General features: G+C 42.6%; 1 protein-coding gene across 1 annotated transcript; it reads left to right on the top strand.

The window, feature by feature from the left end:
- The first annotated feature begins 737 nt into the window (after nt 1-737).
- Nucleotides 738-26,071, top strand: LOC123792082 (myosin-1). Its single transcript, XM_045797234.2, has 40 exons — nt 738-848; nt 1,095-1,125; nt 2,659-2,895; nt 2,987-3,130; nt 3,242-3,398; nt 4,750-4,777; nt 5,548-5,662; nt 5,747-5,839; nt 5,971-6,034; nt 6,683-6,781; nt 6,871-6,974; nt 7,125-7,263; nt 8,061-8,179; nt 8,270-8,419; nt 8,534-8,704; nt 9,448-9,757; nt 9,851-9,921; nt 11,400-11,487; nt 11,569-11,686; nt 11,987-12,110; nt 12,199-12,335; nt 12,434-12,689; nt 14,770-15,012; nt 15,106-15,282; nt 16,111-16,256; nt 16,336-16,426; nt 16,514-16,903; nt 17,497-17,623; nt 18,807-18,925; nt 19,068-19,264; nt 20,528-20,711; nt 20,995-21,160; nt 21,249-21,373; nt 21,785-22,093; nt 22,181-22,384; nt 22,692-22,817; nt 22,905-23,075; nt 23,576-23,680; nt 23,804-23,899; nt 25,818-26,071. Exons 3-40 carry the CDS (start codon nt 2,692-2,694, stop codon nt 25,968-25,970), a joined length of 5,820 nt encoding a protein of 1,939 aa, XP_045653190.1. The 5' UTR covers nt 738-848; nt 1,095-1,125; nt 2,659-2,691; the 3' UTR covers nt 25,971-26,071.
- The last annotated feature ends 1,348 nt before the right edge of the window (nt 26,072-27,419 follow it).

Raw genomic sequence — 27,419 nt, 5'->3', positions numbered from 1 at the left:
ATGTGGAATGTATACCATGGGCAGCTGATGGAGAAGCCCTAGATGCTGCATATTTAGACAGAGAAATGCCCTGTTGTCTAAATGCTCTGTCACAGAGGAAACAGGATTTCACAAGCAACTTGCATTGTTTCGAAGTGAGAGAAGCAGGACAGCTCAGCTTGGCGAGGCAAAGCAGGGGGGAGCGCGCCCGGGCGGGGGGCGGGGGGGGGGGGAGTGGTCTGATTTGACAATGAATGGGGACAGTTGACCAGAAGCAACAAAAGCCGCTGTGTGCAGCTGCTCTTCATGAAGCAAGTTTTAAAATCACCTTTCCCAGCACCCTCGACAAAGCACAATATGCTGACCAAAACAAAAAACAAAAACAAAAACAAACAACCATGCCTTCTGGGGAGGAACGGGCAATCTTTTTCTAACACTCTGGTCAAGAGCAGCAACTTCCCTTCCAGCCTAGTATCTGCAACTGCGCGGGCCGTTGAAAAGACTTCCCACGTGCGAATGGGCGCAACAGAACAGCGGCAGCAACAAAAGTGCAGGGACTGCGGAACGTAGCCTCTCCGACACGACACCTTGCATTATTCCGAGGGCAGATCGCTTACACACGGCCAACCTCTCGAATTATTTATAGGAGATTGATTCATATACTTAACCGAATGTGAGAGGAAATACTTCTAATTATATCCAAACATCTTTAATATGAGGGGAATTATGCTTGGAGACCTTCATTGCCAAAAACACGTTTTGCCAAATATGTTTTAAGAAAGAGGCGGCGGCTATGTGTTTTCCATATTTGACCCTATAAAAGGACCCTTGGAATGGGTGTGACTCGTCTTTCCTCATAAAGCTTGAAGGTAAGTGTGTGTGAGGACAGGGCTCTGTGGGAGGCGGTAAGGGATCTCTGGCTGCCCGCACACATGCCACACACCCTGGCTCCCACTGCCCCGGCAGCCCTTCCAGCGAGGCTCCAACTTACTCCGTAGCAATTTTAATTAGCTGCTTTAGTGTCCCCAGTCATTTCCTGATTCTCAGTTAAGAATTAGGCTATTATTGGGAATGGTTAGAGTCTAACCAGAAGAAATTTGCTCTTTTTCTTACAGTTCTGACCCACTTCCAGGTTGCATTTCTAAGGTAAGATCCTGATTTTTTTTTTTTTCCTCGCTCTTCACAGGCTGCAAGAAATCTTCCACAGGGGTTGGAGAGTGCTCAGGGGGTTATAAAACGAAAGCGTTTTCATTTCATGGCTGATCATGCTTCCCCTGAAAAATTCTGAGAGGGACTTTAGATACTCGTTCTCATTAATTTATATCCTCTGCAATACCTGAAAATGCTTTCTTAGAGTTTTGAGGAGTTTTATGCACAATTTTTTTTTCTATTTCCAGCACTGCAGTCTGTCTTTTAAATAAATGACAACGTGCAATACAACATTTTGGTGTTATTATCCATTTATAGAGAACATGTAAATTTCCTGTTACAGCTTTTCCTCAGCACCATATAATGTAAAAAAATAAAAAAATAAAAAATAAAAAACCTGAGATGCTGTCTGAATGAACTGAGTCCTTGCCTTGGAAAAGTGGCTTAAATTCACATGTTGTGCCACAGTCCATAAAATGGAAAAAAAATTTTAAACGCTATGAAAAATGATTGTGAGCATTTTCAGCAAAACAAAGCATTTTGTGTTATCCAAATCACAGCAGTTTGAATGGGAAAATGTAGAAAAGTTTACACAAGTGCTCCGAGTTCTTCGGGGAAAAAAAAATCTTTATTATTATAAAACAAATTACCTCTGATCATTATTGACAGGATTAATGAATATTAAAATGGCAAGAGATGGATGGATCTTAAAAAGAAAGTTTTGTGAAATTTTTATGAGAATCTCAGTAATAAAGAAAACAGATAATAATATTTTATAATAAGTCTTTGAGAAATACTGAAATACTAAAGACAAGTGAAAAAGCCAAATTTGTCAAAATTATGGTATGGAAACAAGAGAAACTGATGTAAAATAGAATTTTTTTTTTTAAACAAAGCAGTGTAAAGCAGAGCTCCCTACATTTCTGCTTTCCTTTATCAGGTAGCCTTTGTAAATCTATAATGAACCCAAATCTATAATGAAAAGATTTTCACTACGTACAAAATAGTTGCTAGAATTTTCACAACATAAATCTATTGTACTTTTAATTCACAAAGCCAGCTTTGAGCCCTTCCCTGTGCCTAGCATGCGTCCTAGGAGGCGTAAAGGATGCCTTCAAAGAAAGTGCTCCCTTGCCTGCAAGGTGCTTATAATCCAATTGGAAGATAAGAGCTCTCAACGAAAGAGCTGGAGGACACCCGGCCATCATCTTAGCTTTGTGTTCTGTATAAACCAATCACAGGCTGCATATAGAAATAAACATACATAACAAATAAAACACAGAGAGCAGCTGCAATATCATACCGTGAGCCAGAAACCACGGTCTCTTTGCAGAAGCTCCATTAAGTACCTATCAGCACTGGCACAGAACACAGACACTGACATTTCATCTCCAGCCAAGCCAGGGAGGTAGGTGGTCATACTCAACACAATGCTAAGTGCTCAACTGCTCAGTGAATCAAAATGTTTTCTTTTCCTAAACGTGACATCAAATATCTGAATTTCTAGACTATCTTTTCTTTCCCTCCCAGGCAGGGTCTTCGACTGGGCTGAGTTCAGCAGCCATGAGTTCAGACCAGGAAATGGCCATTTTCGGGGAGGCAGCTCCGTACCTCCGAAAGTCTGAAAAGGAGCGCATTGAGGCCCAGAATAGGCCCTTTGATGCCAAGACATCTGTCTTTGTGGCGGAGCCCAAAGAATCCTTTGTGAAAGGGACCATCCAGAGCAGAGAAGGAGGGAAAGTGACGGTGAAGACCGAAGCTGGAGCGGTGAGTGGAGTCCCTGGAGCTGACCACGTTTTATCAATTCTTGTGTTTCCTCGCTCAGTTGACATGAACCGTTATCTTCCCTGTTTGCCAGACTCTGACAGTGAAAGATGATCAAGTCTTCCCCATGAACCCTCCCAAGTACGACAAGATCGAGGACATGGCCATGATGACCCACCTGCACGAGCCCGCGGTGCTGTACAACCTCAAAGAGCGTTACGCAGCCTGGATGATCTACGTGAGTTCATTCTCATGGCCTTCTGCTCATGCAGCTAGTTAATAGTTTGACAAATAGATGATTAAGGTCCCCATGAAACGATTATATTCTTTTATTTTCTTTTTGGTGTAGACCTACTCGGGCCTGTTCTGCGTCACCGTGAACCCCTACAAGTGGCTGCCGGTGTACAACACAGAGGTGGTGACGGCCTACCGAGGCAAGAAGCGCCAGGAGGCCCCGCCCCACATCTTCTCCATCTCTGACAACGCCTACCAGTTCATGCTGACTGGTGAGTGGCTCCAGTGTTTCGCATGCAAATTATCTGACCACCTAGAGTCACAAAGTGTTAAAGATAAGCAGATCTTCGGAGATAATCTAATCCAAGTCCCTGGTTGTACAGAAGAGGTAACTGAAGCACCGAGAGGGAGAGGCAGTCAAAGCTGGAATTAAAACCTAGCCCTCCAGAACCCACCCACCTCCATGATTTTACCAGGCCACACCTCTGCTCTACCCCTGTTAAACTTAACTTGCTTGCAGTCTCCTCCTTGGAAATACATAATTTATGGTATAGCTTTAAGTAACAATAGCTAAGATTAAGTAACGGTGGAATCACATTATCTGAATGGAAATGAAAAATATATGTTCCATCCTCTCGTGCTTAAGTTTCTTGTTGACTACAGATTTGATGCTTTTGAGGAATACTGTTATCTCTAACGGCATCAGAGACCATCTCAGAGAAGATAGCCTCTCTTTGAATAAAGATGGTATTTGGGGGCTACATGCACAGAAAGAGAAGTTGTTGTTTTCTCCTCCCTTAAAAGGATTTTTGTTCTGATTGAGTCAGTTCTCTCAACTGATCTTTCTTTGACCTGATGGCACACTTTTGGCAGGACTGATCAGAGTTAGGGTTGCAGGCTGTGGCTGTAAAATACTTTTTTTTTTCCTTCTCTTTGTGAGGCCAAATGACTCATTTAGAAACTAAATCTCAACCTTGGCTTGATGAACACTGTTTAAACCTATTACACTACAGTCCAAGCCCTTTGCACATTTTGCATTTTTCAGTTCCATGCATGAATCAGCAGACAGCATGCTACTGAAATCCACAGATGACAACCAGAGAGTGTCTCTGGCTTTGGAAAGTACTGCTCTTTATTTTAGACCAGAAGGACACTTACTATGAGGGCTTAAGGAATTTAAGATATAACAACATTTTATGTTTCTCTTCAACTTAAGACATTTATTTTTTTTAATAATATTTTTTTATTATATTATGTTAGTCACCATACAGTACATCCCTGGTTTCTGATGTAAAGTTCCATGATTCATTAGTTGCGTATAACACCCAGTGCATCATGCAATACGTGCCCTCCTTACTACCCATCACCAGCCTATCCCAATCCCCCACCCCCCTCCCCTCTGAAGCCCTCAGTTTGTTTCCCAGCGTCCATAATAAGCATGAGAGATTATGGACTCAACTTAAGACATTTAAGAATAATATCATATATAACTTAACAATAATATATTTAAAAACTCCATTTAAAATGACACCGTATTTACACTCAATGCCCCAAATGTTTCCCTATAGAAAGTTCTGTTTGGGTAACTGGTATGATGCTGATTGTCCACTGTTTTTCTTCTAGATCGGGAGAATCAGTCCATCTTAATCACGTATGTATTACTATTCTAGGATGTATTAGCATTTTATTCACACTGGGAAAATGACAAACTAAAAGAAATTAGTTAGTGCTGCCATACTGAAGCCTTGCCGATCAGCCTGGACCTGGATACCGTTTGTACTTTGTTGTAGGGTTTAGACTGCATCAGAATGTAAAATAACAAAGTCCTAAACTTTGTCATTTGCTAGTCCAGTCTTAAAAGCTGCCCAGAACTTTCCTAAGAGTACGGGCTACAAATCCTTTCTCTGTGCACAGTCAGGACCCGGTACATGGCAGTGAACAACATACAGTCTTCTGAACGTTGAGCCATTTGGGAATGTTCCCAGTGGCTCATTTTTAAGGCCTACTTGAGAAATGTCTAGTCCTTCAAGACTTCACTTGAGCTATGTTTTTAGTCTAAGGAAACTGAAAAACATACCCATTGTTTCATAGAGTTTTTTACGGTTTCATCGCCCACATAGCTGTTGGGTGTCTGCATTTTGGACCTCTCAAGCCCAGGCCACAGCATCTGGAAGAGAGCCTGGCACATATTAAGCACTCAAGAAATATGTGTTAGGTGATTAATGAATGAATTTCCCTACTTCTTGTCAGTGCAAAACAACAGAAATAATATGAGCTATAGTAGGCTGAAGAGAAGGAGCTAGGAAAAATTGACAAAGACATGTAAAGATGGATGCATAAGGTAGTAAATGCTAATGATGGAAGTACTTTCATTTGTCACATAGCTTAATTCCTCACGTATGTTTGGTCTCTGTTTGACAGCGGAGAATCTGGTGCGGGGAAGACCGTGAACACCAAGCGTGTCATCCAGTACTTTGCAACAATTGCAGTCACTGGGGAAAAGAAGAAGGAGGAAGTTACTTCTGGCAAAATACAGGTGGGTCTGGGGTCAGACTCAAGACTCTCAGGGCTCTCAGGAAGTCTGGAGCCCCAGAGGTGAGGACCGCTCTTGCCTTTGCAGGGCACCCTTGAAGATCAAATCATCAGCGCCAACCCCCTACTGGAGGCCTTTGGCAATGCCAAGACTGTGAGGAACGACAACTCCTCTCGCTTTGTAAGTTTCCTGGTCACAGAGGTCTTCTCAGCCCTTCCATGACAGAGAAAGCATGCCTGATTTATCATCTCCATCTCATTTTTTTGAGTGCTTCAAGTTTTATATTTAACATCATCATTTTTACTTGCAAGGGTAAATTCATCAGGATCCACTTTGGTACCACGGGAAAACTGGCTTCTGCTGATATTGAAACATGTGAGTAACAGGACCTCCTAAACAGAATCCAAGAATGACAAATGATGGTCTGGAGGAACATTTTGCAGCTCCTGCTGAGCCTGGAGCCTGTGAAACACCAGTCTGCTGCCAAACATGCCCGTGGTTAATGCCAGTCTTATCCATAGCCCACAGTGTGCTTTATCCCAGTCATGAGCTAATGATTCTTTAAGAACTGCCAGGAGCCATGGGGCTTGTCTGAGACATTCCAGCCTCAGAACGAATTCCAACTTTCTCTGAGAAAACACTAACACCAAGGTAAATGAGTTGCCTTCCGGTTGAGAACAGGTGATTTCTTTGTAGCCTGAGACTTGATAAATGGTGCTCTTAGTGGTCCCTCTAGTATAAAGTGAGAAAAGACCCCGAGGAGGGAGGGGTTCTCAAGAATCAATTATATCCCAAATGTCAAGGATCTTCTGCATGAGAAATGTCTTTGTCCTGGGCCAGGCATGTTTTAGTTTCTTTCTAGAGGTGGTAAGAGCACTTGTAATGGTGTTTGTAGAGGCACAACATTCAGCTGAAATCTCAACAGGCCAGTGAGATTTTTTAGTTAATCATCCCAATTTCCAAAATCACTTCAGGAACTTTATAATTTTTTCCCCCTTGAGCAGTGTCTACTTTCCATTACAGATCTTCTGGAGAAGTCTAGAGTTACTTTCCAGCTGAAGGCAGAAAGAAGCTACCACATTTTCTATCAGATCATGTCTAACAAGAAGCCAGACCTAATTGGTAAGAAGGAGCTTAAATTTGTAAGCTAGAAGTTAATCATTTTATTAACTTCTAATGTAAAACGTATACCCTGAATTCTATGTCCCCAGAAATGCTTCTGATCACCACCAACCCATATGACTATGCCTTCGTCAGTCAAGGGGAGATCACCGTCCCCAGCATTGATGACCAAGAAGAGTTGATGGCCACAGATGTAAGTCACATACATAGTTTTTTTCTTTAAATCCATTATGTATGGGAATGACAATAACACCCCTCTATAGGCATGGTTAAGGATATGGTATAAATTCCCCTAAATAAATTAGTGTCTTCTGCCCTTTTGTCCTCTTATCTTTCTTGGTAGAGTGCCATTGAAATCCTGGGCTTCACCTCTGATGAAAGAGTCTCCATCTACAAGCTCACAGGGGCCGTGATGCATTATGGGAACATGAAGTTCAAGCAGAAGCAGCGTGAGGAGCAGGCCGAGCCGGATGGCACCGAAGGTAACACAAACAAAAAGCTCATTCCAAATTCATTACTTTTTTTTTTTATATTTTTTTATTATATTATGTTAGTCACCATACAGTACATCCCTGGTTTTTTATGTAAAGTTCCATGATTCATTAGTTGCGTATAACACCCAGTGCACCATGCAATACGTGCCCTCCTTACCACCCACCACCAGTCTATCCCATTCCCCCACCCTCCTCCCCTCTGAGGCCCTCAGTTTGTTTCTCAGAGTCCATAGTCTCTCATGCTTCATTCCCCCTTCTGATTACCCCCCTTTCTTTATCCCTTTCTTCTCCTACCGATCTTCCTAGTTCTTATGTTCCATAGATGAGAGAAACCATATGATAATTGTCTTTCTCTGCTTGACTTATTTCACTTAGCATTATCTCCTCCAGTGCCGTCCATGTTGCAGCAAATGTTGAGGAATCGTTCTTTTTGATAGCTGAGTAATATTCCATTGTATATATGGACCACAACTTCTTAATCCAGTCATCTGTTGAAGGGCATCTCGGCTCCTTCCATGATTTAGCTATTGTGGACAAAGCTGCTATGAACACTGGGGGCATATGACCCTTCTCTTCACTACGTCTGTATCTTTGGGGTAAATACCCAGTAGTGCAATGGCTGGATCATACAAATTCATTACTTCTTTACAGCTGAGCCTCTGATGAACATATGCAAATTCACCTCCATACAGACTTTCTATAAAGTGGTTCACTCATCACTCTGCCCCGATGAATTGTGGGGCCCACAGTAGGTCACGCGGGGTGCCTGAATTGTGTCTCTGCAGTTGCTGACAAGGCGGCCTATCTCCAGAACCTGAACTCTGCTGACTTGCTCAAAGCCCTCTGCTACCCCAGGGTCAAGGTCGGCAATGAGTTCGTCACCAAAGGCCAGACGGTGCAGCAGGTGAGTGCACGACCTCAGTGAATGACCCCCATCCCAGGCCTTCAGAGCATGTCTTTAGTAGCGCCAACAATCACTGCTCTGTCCACGAAGGTGTACAATGCAGTGGGTGCTCTGGCCAAGGCCGTCTACGAGAAGATGTTTCTGTGGATGGTCACCCGCATCAACCAGCAGCTAGACACCAAGCAGCCCAGACAGTACTTCATCGGGGTCTTGGACATCGCCGGCTTTGAGATCTTTGATGTGAGTTGTTTGGATAAATGCCCTTTTAAGGCCCTTCCATTTTGTGTCTGCTTTGCCGAATCCCCACTGGATTTTCCAGACTCGCTCCAACTCCTTGCTATTTCCAACACCTAGTTCAACAGCTTCGAGCAGCTGTGCATCAACTTCACCAACGAGAAGCTGCAACAGTTCTTCAACCACCACATGTTCGTGCTGGAGCAGGAGGAGTACAAGAAGGAGGGCATTGAGTGGGAGTTCATCGACTTCGGGATGGACCTGGCCGCCTGCATTGAGCTCATCGAGAAGGTCCGCTTGCTTTTTTCAGGTCACAGATTATATACTGCTGAGAAAAATCTTAAAACACTTCTACTCATAAATACTATCAGGAAAGCTCCTTCTTTTGCTAACTCTGACGGAGAAAGTCTGCTAAAAGGAGAGTGAATATTTTCTCTAGCATCCAGAACTCTCCATTTCCCGATAGTTCACAATGCAAGGACTTAAAACCACCTTTCCTTATAAAAGTGCACTATAAAGAGTATTTTTTACTCAGCATCCCTTTGTCATCCTTAGATTCATTTTTAGTAGCAACTGAAATGCAAATTTCTAGTACTTTAAAGCAGTTTGAGGCTCACCACGGTACTTAATAAAATTTCAGAATTCCTTAATCTCACCCCTGGGAAAACTTTTTAGGAAGTGTGGGATTCAGCCTTAGAATCTGCATTTTCACCAAGTGTTTCTGATGCAACCAATCTGCAAGTCACACTTGGAGAAATATGGCTGTAGAGCTGTGGCGCAAGACATGAACTCCAAGAGAGTATGCTCTTCATTCCTCTCCCTCGCCACCACATCCCAGAGCCCGACACAGCACCTGGATCTCAACAGGCACTCAATAAATATTTGCTAATTTAACAACTTCTGACCCAAGGGATGAATTTTCATTAATTTTAAGAAATTAAAGGGTGAATTTACTCAAAGAGGATCAAGATGTCACATATTATTTCTACAAGCACACAAAATTCAAAGGCATTTGTTTCTTTTCATCCTTTCAGCCCATGGGCATCTTCTCCATCCTGGAAGAGGAGTGCATGTTCCCCAAAGCCACAGACACCTCCTTCAAGAACAAGCTCTATGAGCAGCACCTTGGGAAGTCGGCCAACTTCCAGAAGCCCAAGCCTGCCAAAGGCAAGGCCGAGGCACACTTCTCACTGATCCACTATGCTGGCACCGTGGACTACAACATCACCGGCTGGCTCGACAAGAACAAGGACCCCCTGAACGAGACTGTGGTTGGGCTGTACCAGAAGTCTGCAATGAAGACTCTGGCTCTCCTCTTCTCTGGGACAACAACTGCTGAAGCAGGTAAATTCCAACAGAAGTTATTCTTTATTTAATGTATCAAACATATACTGAGAAAGCTGTGCTATGATTGCTTGTGCTCTCTGCCCCCCTTAGAGGCTGGCGGTGGTAAGAAAGGTGGCAAGAAGAAGGGTTCTTCTTTCCAGACAGTGTCTGCTCTCTTCAGGGTATGAACTTCCTTTGCTCTGTCTTATTAGATTCAGGGAATTAAATTTTACTGTATTTGTGGGGAAAGGGAAGTAATCCTGCAAGGATTCCAGAACTGGACGTGACTCAAAGAGACAGGTCAGTGGGTGGTGGTAGAACAGAGTCTTAGAGAGTTTGGGGTCATTTGGAAGAGACACCTAAGTATACAGGAGACAGGGTGTCAGGAGAGATGAAAGTGAATTGCAGAAGTCAGCATCAGATGGTAAAATTAAATTTGGGGGCCAGGAAATAAGGTCATTTGACATTTAAAAGGTTCTGCTAGGATAGGACTAAACAAAACATGAGATTTGCTGGAGCCTGTGGGAAATTCCAAATGATGTACGTGCCTTGGTGTATACTGGTTCAGAACTGAAGTGAGTGGATTTTGAAAGCTGAAGACAGAAGATCACTGTTGAGGGGTGCCTGGGTGGCACAGCGGTTAAAGCGTCTGCCTTCGGCTCAGGGCGTGATCCCGGCGTTACGGGATCGAGCCGCACATCAGGATCCTCCGCTATGAGCCTGTTTCTTCCTCTCCCACTCCCCCTGCTTGTGTTCCCTCTCTCTCTGGCTGTTTCTATCTCTGTCAAATAAATAAATTAAATCTTTAAAAAAAAAAAAAGAAGAAGATCACTGTTGAGAACTGGAGGCTGATTCTAAACAAAGGAAGTAAAAAACCAGATGTGGTAAGAAATAGCTCTTGAAGGAAAATTTACTTTTCTTAGGACAGTCCCATCTGTAACAATGGAAACTTAAGTGACTCTGAAAAGCCAGGATTTCCACAAGTTGCAATACTTCTTCTCACACTTGGTAACATGGCTGTTGGTGTTCTGCCAATTCCCAGAGTGAGGCACTAAAAGGCCACTTCCTGTGGAATGAGGAGGAGGACACAGCTCTGTAATTAGGATAAGGAATAGGAATGTGATAGAGAAGCAGATACAATTTAAAATAGGGTAAAGAAAGAAATGAGAGATTAGGAAAAGACACTGAATTATTTGTAAAGTCAGATCATACATCTAGACCAAAGAGTCCGGGTAGAATATTTCCCTGCATTTAGAATGTCATACAGAAACAATGAATCATGGAACACTACATCAAAAACTAAGGATGTACTGTATGGTGACTAACATAATAAAAAATTTAAAAAAAAAGAATATCATACAAAATCTACAATACATGCTAGGAAATTCAACAGCAGTGACCATGTCAATGACTAATAGAAAAATATGTTTATAATGCACAAAAACAGGAAAGAGAAGGACATTTTGGGAATGTGGAAATTCCAGAAATAACTCTTCTTATTTTCAAATCTGGATACTATTCAGATAGTATCCGAATTAGATACTACTGGATCCTATAATTCGATACTATTAGAATTGCACCAATGTCACAATGATTATGTCTGTAAATATGAATGCATGAAAACAGTGCTTTTTAAAACCAACATTCATAAATTCCACAGGAGAATTTGAATAAGCTAATGACCAACCTGAGGAGCACTCACCCCCACTTTGTACGGTGCATCATCCCCAATGAAACCAAGACTCCAGGTAAGACCCATCTGATACCCAAACAACTCCAGGCTGTTTGCTTGAGACCATGAAGTAAGGCATGCGTATTCTGCCTTTTAGGGGCCATGGAGCATGAACTTGTCCTGCACCAGCTGCGGTGTAACGGGGTGCTGGAGGGGATCCGCATCTGCAGGAAGGGGTTCCCAAGCAGGATCCTTTATGCAGATTTCAAACAGAGGTCAGACTCTCTCACTGAAAATTATCTTAAAAAGTTCTTTTATTCATTTTAATTTTTTCAATGGAAAAATCCTTTATATGCTTTCTATTATAATTGAAGGAAAGAGAAACACATTCGACAGACTCTGTATTGACATACTAAAAGTTTGACACCCTTTGATATACAGAGAATAAAGACACGGATATGATTTCTTGTTTATGTTTGTTAGACTATCCGAAACCTATGTCATTTCTATAGCAAGGCAAGAAGATATCTTGTTGGTGACAAGAGCGCTATCATTTATTTGTTTGGCCTAAACAGATACAAGGTATTAAATGCAAGTGCTATCCCCGAAGGACAGTTCATTGACAGCAAGAAGGCTTCTGAGAAGCTCCTTGCATCCATCGACATTGACCACACCCAGTATAAATTTGGTCACACCAAGGTAATGGTCTCTAAAGCCTACCTGATGCTATCCATCTCCCTATGAAGTTTATGTACAGTGTGTGATCTGCAACTCCTCCCACGCACAGGTCTTTTTCAAAGCTGGTCTTCTGGGGCTCCTAGAGGAGATGCGAGATGAAAAGCTGGCCCAGCTGATTACTAGAACCCAGGCCAGGTGCAGAGGGTACTTGGCGAGAGTGGAGTACCAGAGGATGGTGGAGAGAAGGTATTATAGAGATGCTTTACTGAACCCCCTCAGCCTAGACCCTTCTAATTCTGCTTCCTGTTGGAACCTGACTTTGACCACTTCTGCTCCTATCACAGAGAGTCCATCTTCTGCATCCAGTACAACATCCGTGCGTTCATGAACGTCAAGCACTGGCCCTGGATGAAGCTGTATTTCAAGATCAAGCCCCTCCTCAAGAGTGCAGAGACAGAAAAGGAGATGGCCAACATGAAGGAAGAGTTTGAGAAGACCAAAGAAAGCCTTGCAAAGGCTGAGGCCAAAAGGAAAGAGCTGGAAGAGAAAATGGTTGCTCTCATGCAAGAGAAAAATGACCTCCAGCTCCAGGTCCAAGCTGTGAGTATCTGAGCCCATTTCTTGCAATTGGATGCTAACATTTCAGTTCAGCAGTTTCAAGAGGAAGGTCTAAATTCCACCTCACTATCAAACTTTCCTAATTCACAACTCCTTAGAAGTTCTACACAATCCCAGATGCAACATTACTACCAAGCACTGTGGTAGGATCCCTTGCTGTTGAAAAAGAAAAAACGAAACCACTCCTCCTTTCCCCCTGTTGTTTCTCCTAGCAAAATATGGGCAAAAAGTGAGGGGATCTTTGCTCCTTAAGATTCTCCCTACTGAAAAGAGCACATAAGACCAGTGAAAAAAAGAACCATAGTCACAGTGAAGAGGGAGGAGACATTGTGATGGAAATGCATCAACTTGAAACCAATATGAAAACAACTGGCAACTTCCCTCTCAACTTTGTCTTTAAAAACTCTCCGGTACCTGAAAGAATAGAGTCAGTGCAAGGATAATGGCAATACTTTTTATAGATAGTGTCAGTTTTTGAGCTAGCATGAGATGGGGTTGATACTCTTGTTCTCATGTCCCAAAAAACATCCAGAAGATTGGGAAGAAATATTTGATCAAACACCACTGTCTAACCTACTTTTGTGACTCAAATGACAAGAGACTTTCAGTTTGCTACTAAGACCAACAATCTAAACCCCGAAAGGGACCCTGTAGTCCGCTGTATTCAGAAGCAAATCGACATTGGTCCAGTTGGGTATTTAGGCTTGGGACACTCAACTAGGAAACTTGAAGAAAGATGAACGGTCTGTTCCTACCTAGGTTGGCATTGTGCCTTTCCCTGTAGTTCATATACAACAGGGTTTTCCAAATTAAGAAGAGGTTCATCACACCTTGGAGAACCAGTGGATAACGCAGGGCATATCTCTTTGTTCTGGGCATACTCCTCTCCTTCGAGAAGTATGACCTCTTTTCAGCATCATTCAACTCCCCACATTTAATAAAAGCATGAGGACATTCCAAGCACTAGGGATACAACTTGAAGCAGGAGACATGGTCCCTGCTCCCACAGAGTTTCTATTCCAACCCTTATTCCCTCTCATGAGAAACATGCTCGCTACTTCTCTATGCACCACCTTTGAACATGTTCAGTTCCCCTTACTTCTTCCATGTGTTCCCTGTAATTCCCAGTTACTCTGTAGGACATCTTCCCTTTAAGTCACTTTCCTGGTATTAATCCTCCCTCTGAGCAACCCGCTGGATACCTGGCCATTTTGCTTCTCATACACTAAGCTTTTCTGTAAATAAATATTAAAGAAAGAAAGGTGACTGATCTGAAATTATATACCAACACATTAAATGCAGGTGACATCATGCAGGGGAGGAAAAAGTTTTCCTGGAGCCTTTCTTAATAAGGTCCCTGGCTGAGTCTGAAAATTTAAAAATCAATCAATAGGAGAGAAGCATGAATATTTATTGATTTTTACATGTACACGGGAGCCTTTACAAGAGACTGAAGACTGCAGGAAGCTTGTATATCTTTTAGACAAATGATAGATTTGTAAAGAATTGATAAGACAAAGGGGTTTGAGCTAAGGGTAGTAAATGGTGAAGAAGTAACTAAAGAAGATAAAAGTTACTTTAACAAGGTTGTTTCTGCAGCCTTCTTGACCCCCAATTCCCATCTCTGGTGATAAGAATGTCTTCTTTCCTCCTAATACAGGGAGGGTACTTTTCACGTGAGAGTTTAATGACCTGTTTCAGGGAAGAAGGGTGAGTACAGGAGGTCAGAGTGGGCTTCCTACTTAAGCCATTTTCTCAAACTCCTTCAGTTTACGGTATGCAATATGCCAAGGTGCCATATTTAGGGACAGTGTGTCCTGAACCTCATCGTTAGCAAACAGAAGTGTATCATAATTTCACCAGGAATGCTGACTTAAATTCCTTTAAAAAAAAAATCTGCAGTGCCATAATAAGTACCCAATAAATATCTCCTAGATGATGGAAAGCTTATAAAAATTAGCCTAAGGCTTTAAAACAAAATTTACTTGTTTGGTTTCAAAATATTAATGAAATCTGATGTCCAGAGAACTAAAATCTAAAAGTGTCTATTATCCCTTTTCAGGAAGCCGATAGTTTGGCTGATGCAGAGGAAAGATGTGACCAGCTGATCAAAACCAAAATCCAGCTGGAGGCCAAAATCAAGGAGGTGACTGAGAGAGCAGAGGATGAGGAGGAGATCAACGCCGAGCTGACAGCCAAGAAGAGAAAACTAGAGGATGAATGTTCAGAGCTCAAGAAAGACATTGACGACCTTGAGCTGACCCTGGCCAAGGTTGAAAAGGAGAAGCATGCCACAGAGAACAAGGTATGAATCCTATTCTGTTCTACCATACAGAGGTTCTGCCACCCTACTAAGATGCTTTAGAGCAGATACCATTTCCCCTTTTAATTTTTCAAGGTGAAAAACCTCACGGAAGAGATGGCAGGCCTGGACGAAACCATCGCAAAGCTGACCAAGGAGAAGAAGGCCCTCCAAGAGGCCCACCAGCAGACCCTGGATGACCTGCAGGCAGAAGAGGACAAAGTCAACACCCTGACCAAAGCTAAAATCAAGCTAGAGCAGCAAGTGGATGATGTAAGCCTAACATCATATAAAAAATAATTTTTTATTTAGTAACAAACTAAGTAAGTCTGCGTTTACATTCTAATAATGTAGTGAATACTTTTCAAGAGTTTCCAATGAATTAGTGTAGGACATCATCCCCGGTACAAGGTCTAAGATGAACACCCATAGAGTCAAAAAAAAAAATCAATAAAGAAAGTTGTAGGTAACAGTCGATATGGGTAAAAAGGGTTAGGGGAAAGAAAGGTTATTCTGTTTACCAAGAAAAACTGTACAAACAAAATGGATTTTGGTTGGGATCAAAAAGCAAATGACTATGGGAAGAAACAGAGAGGGTGCTCTAAGCGGGGAGCACAGCAAGAGCAAAGAAGTAGTAAATATCCATAAGGTTTTCTCTCACAGGAAAAAAGGGGATTCCAAATAAGGAATGTGGAAGATGAATTCAGCTTTAAATGTGACCTGATATCGAATAGAGAACCCACTGTAAATATCTGAGTAAGGGAGGAACCGGCAAAAATCATGGTTTAGAAACATTGCTACAGTATGGGTATGGCAAAGCACTAATCACAATGGTTTCCAGTGGGGAGATTCAAAAGGCATGACATCTCCCTAGCAGTTTACTATAATCATATGGTAATGAGGCATGGTTCACTTTTTAAATAATGACTCTTGTACTAGGTAAACAGCAAAGGGAATGGAATGAATGGGACAAATTTGTCTTACGCACAGAAAAATCAAAATAAGCTGCTGATTAGATAGAAGTTAAATGTTTACAAGTCCAACCTGCGATAAAAGATGATAACAGTCCTAGAACTGTATTCATGCATTATTAACTTTTAGCTTGAAGGATCCTTGGAACAAGAAAAGAAAATCCGAATGGATCTAGAAAGAGCAAAGAGAAAACTAGAGGGAGACCTAAAATTGGCTCAAGAATCCACAATGGATGTCGAAAATGACAAGCAGCAACTCGATGAGAAACTCAAAAAGTAAGCAATGAGGACAACATTTCCATGGGGAAATTACTGTTATTATATCTGTGACTGACATAAAATGCTTCTCTAACAGGAAAGAGTTTGAAATGAACAATCTGCAAAGCAAGATTGAAGATGAGCAGGCCCTCGCAATGCAGCTACAGAAGAAGATCAAGGAATTACAGGTGAGTCGGACCCCCCCCACCTCTTCTGCGCATTCCAGGAATCACAATGGCCAGGAGCTGGCATTCACGTTGCTGTGTCACCCCCAGGCCCGCACCGAGGAGCTGGAGGAGGAAATTGAGGCAGAGCGGGCCTCCCGGGCCAAAGCAGAGAAGCAGCGCTCTGACCTCTCCCGGGAACTGGAGGAGATCAGCGAGCGCCTGGAGGAAGCCGGCGGGGCCACTTCCGCCCAGATCGAGATGAACAAGAAGCGCGAGGCCGAGTTCCAGAAAATGCGCAGAGACCTGGAGGAGGCCACCCTGCAGCACGAAGCCACGGCAGCCACCCTGAGGAAGAAGCACGCAGACAGTGTGGCCGAGCTCGGGGAGCAGATCGACAACCTGCAGAGGGTCAAGCAGAAGCTGGAGAAGGAGAAGAGCGAGATGAAGATGGAGATTGATGACCTTGCCAGTAACATGGAGACAGTCTCCAAAGCCAAGGTACAATCATGGTTTAAGTCTTAAAGAGACTTCTGTGAGACAGGTGTGAGTGAGCCGCTCAAGAATCCTCAGTAACTGGCAGGAGACTACAGACAGTGCAAGCAGAAAGACAGACACTCAGGTGTGATGAGGGAAGCACTCGCTCTTGGTTGTGAGAACGGCCACACCCAAAGAACATACAGAGTGGAAAGTTTAGCTCTTCCAAATAAAAACTACAATTCAACTATACATTTTGGGATTTTAAAAACACCTCACCTTGATGAAGCTTCTGTTTTGCCCCTTAAGCACAAATACATAATATGTTTTTCGAAAAAATCACCGAGAATTGAATCAAGTATCATTACTCTCCTATCAAAGATAAGCCAGTCGAGTAAAGACTTGAATTCACAAAGCAGTTTACTGGTAGCATATTTGGACTATGTCATCTGTTACTCTTTCCTTCATAACCTTAGGCTTCTCTAGTTTTCGTTTATAAGGATATTGTATTCTCAAAATAAATAAGTGCCCCAGCCCCTATGGAATGCTTGGATTATGAAAAATTCCTGTGGTCCAAATGCTTGCTTGAGATGCCTTCTACTACTTTTGGAATGCAGGGGAACCTTGAAAAGATGTGTCGCACTCTAGAAGACCAGATGAGTGAACTTAAGACCAAGGAAGAGGAGCAGCAGCGGCTGATCAACGACCTGACGGCTCAGAGAGCGCGTCTGCAGACGGAAGCAGGTGGGCCATGTACCAGTGTTGACCTTGAATGATAAATTTCCCTTGGATGCTTAATTTGCTGAAAAACTGCACTGACTTGTTGAGATCACATATTACCCCCTGGGGATACCCATCACCACCACTATGAACACATCACTGACCGCTGGCATGGATTGCTTTCTTTTTTGTTACAGTTGTGACTTCCATTAAAGAGAGCAGGCTCTTCTGTTTTTATACATTTTAAAGCAGATTTGACTTTCATCAAGTTATCAAATTAAAAGTGTAGCTTCACAGTATTTATTTGCACTTTTCAAAATGCTTGCATAAGTTATTTATTACCCTCAACAGTCTCTGTAATGGAATCCATATTTCAAAGATGACAGACTATGGCAGTGATGAAGTGACTGTCCAGGAATGCTTACTCCGCTCCTCTTCCTGAAGTCTGGCCAAACGCTGCTAGCTGGCACAGTCACACAGAGCAATATTCAGCACTACAACCCAGCCCAGGAGCCTTAAGTGATGTTTGTGGAATTTTGACTATCAAATTGCAGAGTCTCTGAATTTCCTCTGTCCCCTAATCAATCCACCCAACTTTTTACCGAAGTTCCACCTCCCCAAGTGAGAGATAACAAGACAGAAATTATTTTATGGGTCACCTGGACTATTAAAGTAATAGGCAGATCAACGTGTTGGAGAACCACTTTACTCTCTCATAGTCATTGAAATATTGTTCTTTGACAGAGTTCAAAGTCAGGCTTTTATTATTGTTGTACAGGTAGTTAGTACACTTCATGAAAAAAAAAAAACCTGTAATCTCAAAGACTCAAAATGCTCCTTGTAGACACTTTTCTAAGTCCTTTCTATAACTTAGTGGTATGGAAAAAAAAGAAAGTTGTGATTCTTACTAAATACTAACATCTCTTGTTACATCCTTCTTGACCAATTTCTACTGCGATAAATAATCTTAAATATCTTCCAAAATATTTTGTGTTGGCTCATAAGTATGTAATCAGCCTCCAAGCTTTCCATACTTCTCATTTCTACATAGATTTGCTCATCAGAACTGAAGTGGAGTTTGGTGGCTTGCTGTAATCCGTACTCTCCAATGTGTTTCAAACTCAGCTCCCTTTCCCTGATCCAGCTTTTAATCCAGAGTTCTGATTTCCAAAGTGAGGTTGAGATTTCTCCATCTTGGTCTTAACAGGTGAATATTCACGCCAGCTAGATGAAAAGGACTCGTTAGTTTCTCAGCTCTCAAGGGGAAAGCAAGCATTCACACAACAGATCGAGGAACTGAAAAGGCAGCTTGAAGAGGAAATAAAGGTAAGCCCTACTTGTCACTATCCTTATTTTTGAGGTTGTTTCGTTTACTTCTACAGATTTTCTTCTGATGGTCTGTAGGAGCCTAGGGACAAAATGTCACTTTAAAGATATCAAATTAAGTCTCTGATCTCTATGTTCTCAGGCCAAGAGTGCTCTGGCCCACGCCCTGCAATCAGCCCGCCACGACTGTGACCTGCTGCGGGAACAGTATGAGGAGGAGCAAGAGGGCAAGGCCGAGCTGCAGAGGGCAATGTCCAAGGCCAACAGTGAGGTCGCCCAGTGGAGGACCAAATATGAGACAGATGCCATCCAGCGCACAGAGGAGCTGGAGGAGGCCAAGTATGTTCTAGACTTACTTGAAATGGAAATATTTCTGTTAACAAAGCACATCTGCCATAAGCACTATATGGGAAAATGTCCATTGCTCCCACAACAAATTTGGAAAACCAAGGAAAAAAACATGCATGAACATAAACCAAAGCACGACAAACAATCTAGGCGGTGCAGGAAAAGAAATTAAGCTAGAAGGCAGAAAAAGAAAGCAAGGAAGGCAAGAGGACGTTGAAGGACAACTTTTGACATCATTCTATCTATAAAGGTGTAGACAGAGTAAGTGTTAACTGTACTTCCTTGTAACTCTCCTCCCTCTCGGCCACTAATGGGAAAATCAGTCCAAGATGTTAGGTGTGTAAGAGAAAAATAACTGGGCTTCAGAACATAGCAACTCCTTCTGAGATGTAAAAACATAGCTATTCGCAGGGGAACAAAGACGTATATTATTAAAGACTAAAAAGAAAATATAAATTCTGCAATAAGAAAGGATACACAACATTTCACAAAGGACCAAATATTCAATGCAATCAACAGTTCAAGATGGAACTATAAAAATGGAGAAACTGGACAGGAAGAAAACTATTCATTTAACAGGAAGTTTCAGGAGAGATCTAGTTACTTATGCTGTGACTCATCTACAACCATGTAGTTGGAATCGTGGTGGGGGGATGCCTTAGAAGATCCTCTGAGTGGAGCTCGCAAAGCAAAACTGATAATGATTTGGAAAAGTTTATTTTTATTAAATGATTTATGAAAAGCCAGGAAAAATAAGGGACACGATTAGCCAAAATCAAGTCTATTTGATTTGAGGTTGAATTCATTCATTTGAATTCAATTCATCCTACACTGGAGCGCTTAATATGTGTGACAGCCTATGAGAAAACAAAGATGAGCAAGATACACACTCCACCCTCTGGAGATGAGAATTCAGTGGAGACAAGATATAAACAACAGTAATTCAAAGCAGATATTATTATTCTAGAGAGGAGGAGCAAACCAGCCACTGATGGGTAAAATGTTTGCTTGGGCTGATCACAGATGGCCTTAAAACCTGAGTACGAAGTATGGCGATGTTGAAATTTAGACTGTTTTCAGGATTTAGTTCATAGGAGAGTGGGAATGAATTAACACAGAACTGGGCCTACAAAACAAGATGGAAAAGCAAAGTATTAGGAGTCTGGTTCTGGAAATCACTCTTTCGTACCTACTTTGAAGCATCCAGTTGTGTGGATGGCCATTCACTTCTCTTGTCCTTATTTCACTTTTTAGAAAGAAGCTGGCTCAGCGTCTACAGGATGCTGAGGAGCACGTAGAAGCCGTGAACGCCAAATGCGCTTCCCTTGAGAAGACGAAGCAGCGGCTCCAGAATGAGGTGGAAGACCTCATGATTGACGTGGAGAGAACCAACGCGGCCTGCGCCGCCCTGGACAAGAAGCAGAGGAACTTCGACAAGGTAACGCATGCAGTAGTCTCTGCCTCAGTATTCAACATAGGATGAAAGCCAGCCTGCTATCTTCAGTGTGTCTTATTCAAATTACCTGAGGGCTGTTCTCAGTAGCTCCTGCTCCACGGTAGGCAGTGGGGGGGGGGGGGGACAATGCCTATGGTTTCCACTCGTCTCATTCATAATGATCTGTCAGTTCCAGATCATCTCAACTCTGACATGTGCCAGGATAGATGGTGTCCGTCCCATCAACTTTATCCATTAAATTTCTGGGCCATTCTTTGCCCCTCAGATCCTGGCAGAATGGAAACAGAAGTATGAAGAAACTCATGCTGAACTTGAAGCTTCCCAAAAGGAGTCCCGCTCCCTTAGCACAGAGCTGTTCAAGATTAAGAATGCTTATGAGGAATCTTTAGACCAACTTGAAACCTTGAAGCGGGAAAATAAGAATTTGCAACGTGAGCACTTCTCACCTTTTCTTTAAGCAAAGATCTAAAAAATGTTTTCCCTCACTGAACAAATTTTTATATCTTTGTTCACCAACAGAGGAGATTTCTGATCTCACTGAGCAGATTGCAGAAGGAGGGAAACGTATCCATGAACTGGAGAAGATAAAGAAGCAAGTGGAACAAGAGAAGTCTGAACTTCAGGCCGCGTTAGAGGAGGCAGAGGTAGACATTTTACTGTACATTCTAAAACAATTACAAGAGGAATTAGAGACTACCGCATGTAAGAATTGATGAAATTCTTAAATTAAGAGAAAAGAAAAGTAATTCTGACTCTTTGTACTCAGTATGGGGATGGAGAATCGACCATGCATGCAACTAACACACCTATATGTCAGGAACTGCGCTATACACTGAAAAAAAAACAAAGGCGAATAAGTTAAGGTCCCTGCCGTCAAGGGCACTATCTAGCTGGGGAGACAGAAATATATAAAATCAACAACACATTGTAGAAATTTCCAGAACAATGGAATAAAGATGTGTTATGGCAGCACAAGAGCAAGAACTAATTCCTATTTCTAGAATACTATATAAACTTCCATTCCCTGCTAATGTCACCCCTTGCTGTCATTAAAGGCATCTCTTGAACATGAAGAGGGAAAGATCCTGCGCATCCAGCTGGAGTTGAACCAAGTCAAGTCTGAGGTCGACAGGAAAATTGCTGAGAAGGATGAGGAAATTGACCAGCTGAAGAGAAACCACATCAGGGTCGTGGAGTCGATGCAGAGCACCCTGGACGCTGAGATCAGAAGCAGGAATGATGCCATCAGGCTCAAGAAGAAGATGGAGGGAGACCTCAATGAGATGGAAATCCAGCTGAACCACGCCAACCGCATGGCTGCAGAGGCCCTGAAGAACTACAGGAACACCCAAGCCATCCTCAAAGTAAGCGGGTTCAAAAGACGGCCCCAAGGTGGTTGGGGCGACTTCAGCTCTGAGAACGAGGTGTCTCCATGATCGTTCATTCCACAGGACACCCAGATCCACCTGGATGACGCCCTCCGCGGCCAGGAGGACCTGAAGGAGCAGCTGGCCATGGTGGAGCGCAGAGCCAACCTGCTGCAGGCCGAGATCGAGGAGCTGCGGGCCACTCTGGAGCAGACGGAGAGGAGCAGGAAAATCGCAGAACAGGAGCTCCTGGATGCCAGTGAGCGCGTCCAGCTCCTCCACACCCAGGTGAATATAACACAATAGTCAAAAATACAAAGGAATGAAATTGAAATTCCTGCTCATATCTTGGCATTACCTAAAAATGCATTCATAATGTTCCATGGAGGATGAAGTTTTAAAACATTTAATATTTGTGCTTAACAATATCTATACTGTGACATTCAGTCACATTAAAAATATGCTGTCACCTCAGATAACTTATGGAACAAGGAGGGATACTAATTACTTACCTAGTTCATAAGTTCATTAAAAATCTGGCATCTTAATTTTGCTCTCATGTACTAAATATTTCTAAATTTGATATTTTAACCAGAACACGAGCCTGATCAACACCAAGAAGAAGCTGGAGACAGACATTTCCCAGATCCAGGGAGAGATGGAGGACATTGTCCAGGAAGCCCGCAACGCAGAGGAAAAGGCCAAGAAGGCCATCACTGATGTGAGCAACAGGCAACATGGTGGGGGTCAAACTTGAATCCAGATGTGCTCGCTCATCTCTCTCAATGGGTTTTGTTTTACTGTTTAGGCAGCCATGATGGCCGAGGAGCTGAAGAAGGAGCAGGACACCAGCGCCCACCTGGAGCGCATGAAGAAGAACATGGAGCAGACGGTGAAGGACCTGCAGCACCGTCTGGACGAGGCTGAGCAACTGGCCCTGAAGGGTGGGAAGAAGCAGATCCAGAAACTGGAGGCCAGGGTGGGTCTTCTGATCAGCATATTTCTCACCTCATTCCAAACCAGTGCATGATTTTGAGTACCTCATACTGCTAGATGATTGGGGCATACAGAGACAAATGAGAAATGTTCCTTGGTGTCCAAGAGCTTTTAAGGACACAACTAGACTAGGCCATCAAAACTACATATAAAGCAGAGTAAAAGCAGCACTGCAGGTCATCTGAAGAAGCAGAAATCCACTGAGTGAATGGATCACAGTAAATGTCTTTTAAAATGCCTACCTTCTTCTGGGCTCCTGGATGGCTCAGATGGTTAAGCATCTGCCTTCAGCTCAGGTCATGATCTCAGGGTCCTAGGATCGAGCCCCGCATAGGGTTCCCTGCTCAGCGGACAATCTGCTTCTCCCTCTCCCTCTACTGTTCCCCCTGCTCCCCCTGCTTGCGCTCTCTCACTCTCCCTCTCAAATAAATAAATAAAATCTTTAAAAAAATAAAATAAAATAAAACGCCTACCTTCTTGCAGGTCCGTGAACTTGAAGGAGAAGTTGAAAGTGAACAGAAGCACAATGTTGAAACTGTCAAGAGTCTACGCAAACATGAGAGGAGAGTGAAGGAACTCACTTACCAGGTAAGGAAAATGGCCTATCTAGGTTTTCATTCTAGTCTGCAAGGGCTCAAGAAGCTAATATACAACAAAATGTTAATGGTATTTATACTTTCAAGAGACTCACTCTTCAACATATTATTTCAGACTGAGGAAGACCGCAAGAACGTGCTCAGGCTCCAAGATCTGGTGGATAAACTGCAAGCGAAGGTGAAATCTTACAAGAGACAAGCTGAGGAAGCGGTGAGTTTTGAACCCCTTGGAGTGACTACATAATCCCCCACCAGCCCCGGACTTAGGCAAGGCCAAGCATGCTTAGTTAGAAGAATGAAAGGAAAGAAAAGGAGGGTACAATGAGGAAGGATCAAAGGAAAAGGGTCAATGACATTCTAAACAATGAGAAGAAACTAACAACTTGATAAGCCAGGGAAAACTGTTCCAGGGAAGGGGAAGAGCAACACAATGCTTTTGAGTGGACAAGAGTCTGGTTCAAGGAACAGAAAGCAGCACAGAGAGAGCAGTAAAGAGAGGGCTGGGGAGCACGAGAGAAGGCAGATCACAGGGCCTTCCAGGCCTTGGTAAGAAGTCTGGATCGCATTCTAAGTACAATGGGACACTGGGAAGCCACAGGAGGGTTCTAAACTGCTCGGTCATGCCCTGGTTTATACTTTTTAAAAAGAATATTCTGGCTACTTTGTGGAGAATGGATTGTCCGATAACACAGGTAGGTACAGGGTGACATTCTAGGAGGCTTTTCGGGTGGGCCCATGGCTTGCCTGAGGGCAGCAGTGGAGCAGATAGAGAAGAGTGGAGGGATTCAAGATGCATTCTGGAGGGAGAAACAATAAGATGTGCTAATGGGTTGCCCTGGGGAGGTAGCGGAAATGAAATCAAGGGTACTTCATCAAGTTCATGGTCTGAGTAACCAGAGGGATGGTGCAGCAACAAGGACTACAACAGGAAACTAAGGGAGGAACAGATTCATAGGGCAAGAAAGAAACAGGAATTCTGTTCTGGAACACTGTTTGAAATACCATCATATACATAAGTGAAGGTGACAAGTAAGCAGTTAAGTCTGGAGCTCAGACGCTCCTGGTCATGTTCAGACCAATAGATTCTTGCCACTCCACCTATCTCATTTCCCCAGCCTATGATTTATTTGAAATAATAAATATCAATTTTCTAAGGAGGTAAGAATAGATATATATACCTCCTCATCACAAATTAGTTCCTCTGTCCATGAGTGGTTTTCATTATTCTGCTGACCTCTGAGGTCTGGGGCGAGAAGCAGGTGTAAGGGTGACAGAGAGAGAGGGAGACTTAACGTGTCTCTAGCCCCTACTTCCCTCATCTGTAACAGGAAGATCTGAGGTTTTATTCATGCTCTATTATTTAGTGATTCTAAGTTTTATGCATTTCTAAATTTGAATGCCATATTTTGAACAGTTGTCAATGAGCCTTTTAAAAAAGGACAATTACTAAAGACTAAACCCGAACCAGCCTTCCCAAATTCACTGCTTGTCTGTTCAAAAACAATCAGAGACTACTGAAGACTATTCTAGGAAACAAATCTTGTTTCATTTCTAAACTGCATTAAGTGGCAATAATTTATACTCAAATACTCAAGGGACAATAATTTATACTCAAGGCTATTAGCTTGATATAATATAGGTGTGTTTTTTATTATGCTCAGTTAGCCACTGTATCATTAGTTTTTGATGTAGTGTTCAGTGATTCATTAGGTTTTTTTAAGAAGGTTTTTTTGTTGTTGTTTTTGTTTCTCTTTTAAAGAAGGTTTGGTTCATTCACCAAAATCTGGGGGGGGGGGGGGGAAGATTAGAAAGCTGACATATTTAGTAGGAGCTCTAAGATGTTTACATCTTAAAAAAGAGAACTTTTAGAAATGTCAGCGGCAAATGTCACCTGTCCCTCCTTGTTATCCATGAGTTCAGGAAGCATGAGAGGACTTAACACACACACACACACACACACACACACACACACACACACACACAATCAAGAGCGTTCTAGTTTGTTTGTTTGTTTAAGGTTTACTAGAGTGAAGCATTTTTAAGTAAAAAGAAATCTGAGACCAACCAACCTAAGAAACTAGAAATTCTGAACTCCTTTCCCTCCTAAATGCATCTCCATTCATTCTCAGGAGGAACAATCCAACATCAACCTCTCCAGATTCCGCAAGATCCAGCACGAACTGGAGGAGGCCGAGGAACGGGCTGACATTGCCGAGTCCCAGGTCAACAAGCTGCGGGTGAAGAGTCGGGAGGTCCACACGAAAATCATAAGTGAAGAGTAATTCAACCAAATGCTAAAAAGTGACCAAAGAAATGCACAAAATGTGAACATCTTTGTCACTCTGTTTTCTACTTTGGTTTTTTGCAGATAAAAAATTTATCCGCAAATAACTTGTGAGTCTCTTTTTTCCCCCCACTGTGTCAATTCATCTTTTTCTTCATCAAGAAAAGAAAGAAGGAAGGGGGAAGGAAAGGAGGGAGAAAAAGAGAGAAAGAGAAAGAAAGAGAAAAAGGAAGGAAGAGAGGAAGGGAAGGAGGGAAATATTTTGGCTTGTATCTTACGGAGCAGGAATTAGTCACCAAGAATAAAACATGATAGGAGCAGCCAGGCCAGTCCCTGAGAGTAAAATGCCCTCAGCCACACTTGTCCCTACGGAGAGCAGGTAAGGCCTAGAGGCGGGCATTAGGCATACAGAACGTAGAATATCTGATAAATCTCACTGGGCAAAACACCAGCTAGTTATCGAAAAAGCTGATTTCTGTTAATGAAGTAATTTATTTTCTTCATAAGATGGTAGGAAATTCTTGATCTCAAGAATGAGTAAAAATAAATCAAAATAGTAATTACCTACATAAGATAAATGAACCTGTAAAACATTTGGATTAGACACTCAAAAATACTCCAAATCCAAACTCTCCACTATAACTACATGAGCTATTAAGTCGGGATTAGGATCTCCTGAGAGGGAAATACATTCTGTGGATTTTCTAGTCCTTTTTAAATGTAAGAGATTTTTAGTGTTTTGCTCCCTGCAATAGGTTTAAGTGGTTTTCCTGGGCGTCCTCCCTTGCTGTCACTTTAGAATAGAAAACGGGAGGGAGTTAAGAATGAATATATTTGCAGTATCTGTGCTCCCTGGAAGTTGTGTGTCTTACAAGGCTTTCTCCCAGTGCTTCTGACAGCAGTGGAAGGCCACTTAATTATTTCCCTGTCAGTTCCCAGCTCTCAGTATTTGCTCTCTGGACTGAGACACTGTGCCTTTCTCCAGCTGCAGCAACACCACCGTCATGATTATAACTGGTCTCACTACTGCAGAGCAACATGGCTGAGGGTAGCCCGGGCCTTTTGCTAACCTCATTTTTAATAGACAGGGCACAGACAAAACCACAAGTATCTCGTCAGCTAGCAAGGTAACCAAGTTCTTATAGGAACCGTACACCTATTTCAAAAGAACAACCTAAGATACATGTTTTAAATTGTACTATCTAGTGGTTAAATTATCCAGCTGCACTCGTCCAGACCTCGGCTCCTGGGGAAGATCCCAGTGGGTTGTTAGGCACCTCCACTTATTTTTTGTCGATTCTTGGACACAAGTGTTTATTCTAATGCGACATCTGGACCTGTGCTTTAAACCGACATCTAACCCTCCCCGATCACAGCGCTTCCCAGGAAGCTCTCTTGAGAGGTGACCTTTTACTCTTGCAGGCTTTCAGAACTTAAGTTCTGCTGC

The sequence above is a fragment of the Ursus americanus genome, chromosome 14, assembly GCF_024610735.1.
Source record: "Ursus americanus isolate L20-20 chromosome 14, mUrsAme1.1.p, whole genome shotgun sequence".
NCBI lineage: Eukaryota > Metazoa > Chordata > Mammalia > Carnivora > Ursidae > Ursus > Ursus americanus.
Note: the sequence above shows the minus strand (reverse complement) of the source record. Positions and strands in the feature narration are given on the sequence as shown.